Source organism: Etheostoma cragini, chromosome 22 (assembly GCF_013103735.1).
Source record: "Etheostoma cragini isolate CJK2018 chromosome 22, CSU_Ecrag_1.0, whole genome shotgun sequence".
In the NCBI taxonomy this organism is placed as follows: domain Eukaryota; kingdom Metazoa; phylum Chordata; class Actinopteri; order Perciformes; family Percidae; genus Etheostoma; species Etheostoma cragini.
In genome coordinates, this window is record NC_048428.1 from 21,254,752 (window position 1) to 21,263,790 (window position 9,039).

General features: G+C 41.3%; 1 protein-coding gene across 1 annotated transcript in view; it reads right to left on the bottom strand.

Moving 5' to 3' along the window:
- Positions 1-9,039, bottom strand: part of LOC117938276 (vasoactive intestinal polypeptide receptor 2-like) — a 34,106-nt gene that overhangs the window by 21,103 nt on the left and 3,964 nt on the right. The window contains exons 2-3 of the mRNA XM_034862799.1: positions 3,437-3,536; positions 713-820 (exon numbers count right to left, since the gene is read on the bottom strand). Coding sequence (XP_034718690.1) covers positions 713-820; positions 3,437-3,536 — 208 coding nt within the window. The remainder of the gene's footprint in view (positions 1-712; positions 821-3,436; positions 3,537-9,039) is intronic.

The following is a 9,039-nucleotide window of genomic DNA, read 5'->3' on the forward strand; positions in this document are numbered from 1 at the left end:
GAGAGTGAGAGAGAGAGAGGGAGAGGATGCTGGTGTAGCAGAGAGTGAGAGAGAGAGAGGGAGAGGATGCTGGTGTAGTAGAGAGTGAGAGTGAGAGAGGGAGAGGATGCTGGTGTAGCAGAGAGTGTGAGAGAGAGAGAGGGAGAGGATGCTGGTGTAGCAGAGAGTGAGTGAGAGATCAAAGGAAGATGTATTATTTGTCTCCAGAGTCAGCTCGTGTCGTTGTCTACGCCCAGAGGAAAAGAAGGAGTTTTGTCTGCAGACACTTTCCTAACAAAACTTGCCAAAGACACTTCTCTCTGAGACAATTCCCCAATTTGTTGGAGATAGTTGAGCCAATTGTTTGTCTTTATTTTTGGAACAAAAGTGTCATGAATCTTTACTTAAAGGGTAACTACCGTTTTGTTCAACCTGTCTGTGCAGTGTTGAGTGAGATCGCTGTAGTCGGCAGCAGAGAAACAAGCTACAATGTAAGTTAACAGCTTGTATTTACCTTCACATAAAGTGCTTGTTTTGCCGCTGAAAGGCGCAGATTAACAGTCTAAGTGTCTGACGACATTATGTGTCACTGCGTCATAAACGCGTCATTTCATTCATAGAACGCTCCGGGTGGGTTTTTGCAAAGCCGATCTACCGCTTCCCTGGGTGCATATTCCTTGAAATGTCCAGATGTGAACGTCAACATCGGATGTGACGATGATGTCGGACTCACCGTTTTTTCCAAACAGGTTCAGGAGGGGGGAGGGGCAGGGGAGGGTCATCACATGGCCGACCGCCGCGCTCTGCCAACACGAGAAGTTGTCCCACTCCCCGTGACATCCTGGACGAAAACACACACACAAGGAGATATAAATCACAACTTCCTGTTTGGCTGAGCTACTGGTTTCACTGATCCTCACTGAGCCTGCTGCGGCACCAACACTCAGGATACATGGATCCACATCCAGGCTCTGTGGAGACTCTGAAGTTCAGACCAGATCAGAAGGGAACAGACACTCTCAATTTAACAGTTTACTCACTTATAAGTTTATATAGTTTATACAAGATATTGTGATATGAGACGGGACTTCGTAATATGTGTCATGTGCCGTGTTGTATGCGTCCTCCACCCCTAGACCACTTTGGGTCCTAAAACATGGTGTCTTTTCCTGGTTTTAAATGGTTCGGGAGCAGGGCCACGCCTAAACCACACCTCTAATCACCAGACAAACCGACATACACCGTGCTGCGCACCCAGACTCGTGTCTCTGATTGCTTGACCCACCCTCCCTTTCCCTCTCCTTCATCCATCTTCCCTTCCTACTGCACTTCTCTCTCTCGTGTCTCTTCTAGGTCCCGTCTGGGGGTCTGTAAACCACTCAGGCAAAAACTGCTTCTGAGACGGAAACCCCCACCCTGAGTCTCTTCCACCCGGTCATCACACATCCTCCCAGACCAGCCATCAGACGACATCCATATCAATTTTGCACATTCTTAATGTTCATTTGCACATTCATAATGTTCATTAAATCTTTAACTAACACATGGTTGCGGCGTTGTCCATGCTAGTGAAAGGCTGCATTACAGCAAAGTGGTGTCATTTCATGAACTTTCCGGACTTTTTGTAAATGTTCTAATATTAACCTTTACCCCCTTAGTCATTATTGTTTATCAAAAATCTCATTGTGTAAATATTTTGTGAAAGCACCAGTAGTCAACACTACAATATCGTTGCAGTATCGATAGCGAGGTATTTGGTCAAAAATATTGTGATGGTTGATTTTCTCCATATCACCCAGCCCAATTTCAGAGATTTAAAGGGTAACAGTAACAGAAACATGGACCCTGTTTTCCAATGTTTCTGTGTGCAAGTGACTGATGGAAACAACAATCTTTGAAATTGCTCCATTTAAGCGTGAATGCTGTAACATTGCAGACTGAGATGCAATGTATGGGGTCAAATGTTTAGTTTCTATTTGGTCCACTAAAAGTGTCGCTTTTGCCTCTAAAAGGCTCAGATTATTGTTTAAGGTTTCTGACAACATTTTGGAAAGGATCCCTAGAGATACAGGCTTTTATAAAATCTCTTTGAGACCTTTCTGTTTAACCAGAAACAGCTCTGAAGTCACTAGAACTAAACCCACCAGACTCCATTTAAAAAAACAGTACTTTTAGGGTGTAATGAGTAAACATATTTTCACATATAAAATCATCAAATGTCATCAGAATGTGTTTATTTCGACCAAAACTAGAGATGTGATGGTTGGAAAATTGGAAAGATGACCCAAAATAGCTTTTCATAGTTTTATTTTGTTTCTGCCGACTTTGAATGAAGTGTATTTTTTTATGCTAAAATGACTGTTTATTAACATGGAGTCTGGTGCGTTTAGCGAGTGCACTTTAACGGATGTTGATGTGTTAAAAAGAACAATCTTTAACAGTAAGGTTGACCTCGTTAGAAGTCAATTACGTTTAGTTAGAATTTTAATTAGTATATTAATCTGAGCCTGTCAGAGTCAAAACGAGCAGGTAAATAGAAGCTGAACAAACGCCCTAATAACTTCGCCCAATTAACTTACATTATAGGCTGTTTCTCCGACTGCAGCGATGTTGCTTAATTCTAGTCAAATGTCAAAGATTGTTGTTTTCATCAGTCTCTTAGACACAAAAACATAGGAACATAGGTTTGAAATAAACAGTATTTACCCTTTGATTGATATTTTAAAGTGAACTCTGCAGGTGTGTCTGCCAACAAACAAACAGGTTGATGAGAAACTGGAATAACTCGAGTAAATGTACTTAGTTACTTTCCACCTGTGACGAGGATAAGCTTTAATTTGTACAGCTAAAGATTATTGAAATGTTTGACCTCCAGCACAGGAAATGAACTGATCTGACCTGACTGATAGGACTATGTGGTGGTGGTTTGGGCTCGAAGATACAATTTCTGCAAGTTTAACACACACACAAATACACACACACGCACATAGACAAGCATGAGAAAGAACCCGGAGTCACAAGCTGCAAACCACACTGATAAAATGCTCTATTATCATCACTGCGGTGAAACATTTAAACACACATGCCCTTTAAAAAAAATAAAAACTAAAAAAAAGACTGTGTGCTTCCTCACGATTCCGAGCATTTTACCTAAGAGGTAGATAAATAATTGATAGGGAGCAAGTGTGTCGAACACACCCTCCTCTTCACATAAATGACCTCAGTCCACACACACACACACACACACACACACACACACACACACACACACACACACACACACACACACACACACACTTCTTTTTAGTTTATGTTTATGCAAATGCCAAAACTGTTAGTCACGGCAAAGCTGTCCATCCTGCATTTATTTCACTTTGGGGGATTTCCAAACAACTCCTGTGTGTGTGTGTGTGTGTGTGTGTGTGTGTGTGTGTGTGTGTGTGTGTGTGTGTGCTACCTGTGCTAGCAGGCATCTGTTGCTTCAGTTGCGTCTGACACTCTCTCCTGGCCCTCTGCATCTCCCAGTGGAACTGGCAGCTAGGAACCTTTCCATGGACCTGTCAGGGCGAGAGGAAATAAATATTATGAATATTATCTCCAACGTGAACAAACCTCCTTCGTCAGTCAAAAGTAAACACTCCGGCTCTCCGTGTCTCAGGGTCAAAGCTGCTGCTTGATAAACGTGCTTCAGTTTTTCTGGACTAAAGTTCACGTTTCTGTAATGTGCTTTTATCCCCGGGACGTGTTTAGATGACGTTTTCCCTGAAAAGTAAAAAGCATCATGCTCCTGTGCACTCAATGGTAAACGGACTACTTTTCTATTCTTGGGAACTTTTAAACCTCATGTTGTCCGAGGGTCAAATTAACCCGGTTTCCTATATCAATGTTCTCTTTACCGATCCAGCTGTAATTAACCAAAATAACATGATTTGTTCCTCACAACACTCTTTGGGGTGATTTTGATGGGTAATTTTGAAAGTGGTTTTGAAATATTATTGAGTAAAAGTTAACATATTCCAGTCTGCGATTATCCATCAACATCCATTCCTTTAATTTTAGTCTCAATAATTCCTAATTTCTGCTTTTCTAACTCAAAAATAAGGTATAATTTCCTTATTTAAACTCTTCAACACGTCATCCCTGGGTGCTAGATGAGACTCCGAGACACCACAATAAGGGCAACCGGCCCGATTGGTTCATTTACATTTTAGCATACTTAAACAGTTCCACATTTTGTTTTTCCCATCTTGTATATATTTAAATATTTATTCTTATATTCTTATATTTTATTCTTATATTTTGCTATCATTATTATTTCATGTATATTGTATGTATGTTTATTTTGTGTGCTGCTGTAACGCTGTAATTTCCCATTTTTTGGGATCAATAAATATCTATCTATCTATCTATTTATTGACCATAAGTTCAAAAAATAACTGTAAAACTAAAGTTAATAAATTAGTGTTACGTAGTGTCAGAAACGTCAAGAAAATGACAAAAATTGAAAAAAAAACGTCAAAAGTGTTGAAAAAAGGGACAAAAACGTACAAAAAAGTTAAAAACATCAATAGAAAGCATCAACAAAAGTGTTGATTTTCAATTTAAAGCACTCGAAACATTTCAGGCCCCCCCCCCCCCCCCCAACGTCGAGACGCAGTCCCAGACACGGGACAGCCAACAGGACCACTTTGGGTTCAGTATCTTGTGAAAGGACACTTAGCATGTGGATCAGAGGGGATCAAACCGCCGACCTTCCATTTGTAGAGGAGAGCTGAGCTACAGCTTCCCCAAATGTACCTATTCTACTGCCTTATTGTAGTATTTTGAACCACAGTTTTATTAAAATGTATCACAAAAATCTATAATCTATGATGGGCACCAATAAAAACGTTTTAAACTCTGGAAGAAAGAAAGTTGCAGGGAATCCTCATTGTTAATTAGCCTCATCTCATTGGTACCTGTTGTGTGTGTGTGTGTGTGTGTGTGTGTGTGTGTGTGTGTGTGTGTCCAAGGCCACGTTCAGCCTAGACAAAACATCTCTGCTGATTGGGTATCACCTGTGACACAGCCACCAAACGACAGAAAACATAATTGAAAGTCATTGAACACTGTTTTGAACGTGCCCCTGGTATCCCGGACGGTGGTGCTTAGCTTGGCCAGACCTTCCTCCACTGTCTATGATATAGACTAAGCTGATGGTTACCATGGAGACGCGCTAAAATCGACTGTAAACACAAAAGGGCAGCTCTTCACAAAAGGGAAGATCTTCCCAAATGAAGAGAAACACACTTTACTTCAGTGAAATACGGACTTGCCGTGTGTGTGCTGGGAGGTCTGTTTACACTGAGACACACTGCAGCTCTCAGCAGTATTTCAGACCTGTCCACACACACACACACACACACACACACACACACACACGCACACACACACACACACACACACACACACACACACACACACACACACACACACACACACACACACACACACCTATCAAAAAGATAGACATAGACATTCTTGGACTGATGTTTCTCGCTGTAGTTTTTATCAAACAGGAGGAAAGAAGTGCCTCTGTTGGGGACTATTTTTAGCAGCGGATTAATCTACATTTGGTGCTCTAGTGAGTATCCGTGGCAGCAGGACGCTGTGTGTGTGTGTGTGTGTGTGTGTGTGTGGGAGATTGAGTCAGAATAAACTACAGCGTGTGTGTGTGTGTGTGTGTCCATAGTTATGAAGGAACATGTGTGGCTCACTGACGTGTTTTATGGCACAGATGAAGAGGATGTATCAGGCTGTGATACACACACAAGACTTCATGCATCTTTTCAGGGATTTGTTTACACTAACAATACTTTTAATTGTATGTACGATGTAGTTTTCCTCACAGATGTTGTATTGTATTTTTTATTTTTCCAAATTGATGCAAAAATCAGCCTTCAAAGATCTGAAACTACCAAAGTCAACATCCTGCACGGACCAATCTTATTTTATAGCTACTTTATATTTAATATGTTGACTAAAAAAAAAGGGTCTGCTGGTCATCTGACACGTTCAAGTGGAAAGAGATGAAACTCACTTTAACTGCGATGCTGTCAGAGAATCAAACTGACAACAAATGCTGCTCGGAAATTAATTTAATAAAGTTTCCACTGACATTTAAATGAACAGGGGATACATTTAAATGTTGATTTAAAGGTGAATGTGTCTGTTTATTTAATTTCCTCCCTCACTCTGCTGAACTTCAACAACTTTTAAATGTATTTTTAAGAAATAAAATAAATAATATAATGATAATATCATGAATTCTTATGTTGACGCCACGTGGATCACGTGTTACGCATGAGTTGGATCTTCAGACTCACCCGCTTGAGACATCTACAGTATCTTAAAGGTTTGTAAGAGCTGTGGTTGCACTCTAAAGTATGTGGTCTGGATTTAAGGCCACTTCTTGTTTCAGCCATACTGGAATTGAGGAATAATGCTTGTAGAACTTTTTAAACTTTTTTTCTTCCCCTTACATTTATTTAAAATGTATGCATTGCAGTTGAATTACTTAGTTGAAAGACAACCAAGAAGTATGTGTTTTTTCCCAGATTAATTTTTTTGGTTAACGTGATCTTCATTTAAATTTTTTTATTTGGATTCGTGTCTTTCCATTTTCTGCTTCTCAAAACAGAAAACTATAAATAGAGATGGGAAAGGGCAGAAGGACGAACCGTTTGACCTTATTTAATCCAAAAAATAACATAATCTCTGTCTTCTAATGAGCTCTGATACACACAGATCCATTAAGGGTAAAACAGTTCTGGATTAAACTAAACAAATGTTTTTTTTCCCAGTTTGTAATCCTGGACCTCTTCTGACCTCGACTCGGTCTAATTTATCCACCGAGACCAGTAAAAGCACCACTGTTGTCTCCTGTGTGCACGCGCAATCGTCCTAAATAATAAGTAGAAAGTGAATTTGTCAGTGAGAAACCGATGGAGGTCTTTCTTCAGGTAGGGAGTAAATGTAAATGTAAATGTGCTGTATTTATCTAGCGCTTTTCCAGTCTTAACAACTGCTCAAAGAGCTTTTACATCTACAGGAAACATTCACCATTCACACACATTCATACACTGTGGCCGGGGCTGCCGTACAAGGTGCCACCTGCTCATCAGATAAACATTCACACACATTCACACTCCGATGCGCAGCACCGGGGGCAACTCGGGGTTCAGTGCCTTGCCCAAGGATACTTCGACCATGACTGCAGGGGCGGGGATCGAACCAACAACCTTCCGATTGGCAGGCAACCGCTCTACCACTGAGCCACAGCCGCCCCGTAAGTCCTTACCCCGGGCTAACTAACATGCTAGTTAACATTAACATGGGCACAGGCTAACTATTGTTAACTAACATGCTAGTTAACATTAACATGGGCACAGGCTAACTATTGTTAACTAACATGCTAGTTAACATTAACATGGGCACAGGCTAACTATTGTACTAACATGCTACTTAACATTAACATGGGCACAGGCTAACTATTGTACTAACATGCTACTTAACATTAACATGGGCACAGGCTAACTATTGCTAACTAACATGCTAGTTAACATTAACATGGGCACAGGCTAACTATTGCTAACTAACATGCTAGTTAACACTAACATGGGCACAGGCTAACTATTGCTAACTAACATGCTAGTTAACATTAACATGGGCACAGGCTAACTATTGTTAACTAACATGCTATTAAACATTAACATAGGCTTTACGGTAATTCTTCTACTATGCGACGGTAAGTTGGGTGGTTTTACAAAATCATCTGCTACAAAGCCATAACGTGAGATACAAGATAATGAAGCCTATTATACATTGTTGTGTTTCTTTAGAAAAAAACAACAGACAAATGGAGTCTTTAAACGCATCAGATGTAAAGTTATTTGCTCTCAAAGTGACGTCATAATGAATGGCTGTCAATGGAAAGCTAACGGCGGGTGAGTGCTAGCTAGCATCAAAATGGCGCCACAAGAGCTCCGCTTAGTGGAGGTTGGCTCACCCCCCTTGGAGTTTTCCAGTTACAATATATCAGCATCCTGCTTTGAAACATTGAATTTATAAACCTACATATCTTAAAAAAGGTTCCCTTTTCAACTGTATTCAGCCAGTTTTCTCCCAGACATCTTCCCGCCTGCGTATCACTGAGCCAACGCTCACTGGAACATCAAGAGGACGTTTAAATGCCATTCTTATCAGCTGAGCTTATGAGTCGTGACCTGAGTCAACACACAGAAAGCTCCAAACTAACCATCCGTCTGTCTGCTAACCGGCAGCGAGCTGAGTCACTGTCTAACATCAGCTCTCCTTCATCCCTCACCTCCTCGGGTGTTAAAATAACCAAATATTCGTGTCGGTAACAGCCTTAAACATCCTTTATGGGTCGGCCTGTATTTTTTATTCTTATTAAACAGCAGCAGGACTTTACAGAAGATAACCCTCATGTTGTCCTCATGTTGCCCTCATGTTGCCCTCATGTTGTCCTCATGTTGCCCTCATGTTGTCCTCATGTTGTCCTCATGTTGCCCTCATGTTGCCCTCACGTTGCCCTCACGTTGCCCTCACGTTGCCCTCACGTTGTCCTCACGTTGCCCTCACGTTGCCCTCACGTTGCCCTCACGTTGTCCTCATGTTGTCCTCACGTTGCCCTCACGTTGCCCTCATGTTGCCCTCATGTTGTCCTCATGTTGCCCTCATGTTGCCCTCATGTTGCCCTCATGTTGTCTTCATGTTGTCCTCATGTTGTCCTCATGTTGTCCTCACGTTGTCCTCACGTTGCCCTCATGTTGTCCTCATGTTGCCCTCATGTTGCCCTCATGTTGTCTTCATGTTGTCTTCATGTTGTCCTCATGTTGTCCTCATGTTGTCTTCATATTGTCCTCATGTTGTCCTCATGTTGTCCTCACGTTGTCTTCATGTTGCCCTCATGTTGTCTTAATGTTGCCCTCATGTTGTCTTCATGTTGCCCTCATGTTGTCCTCATGTTGTCCTCATGTTGTCTTCATGTTGTCCTCA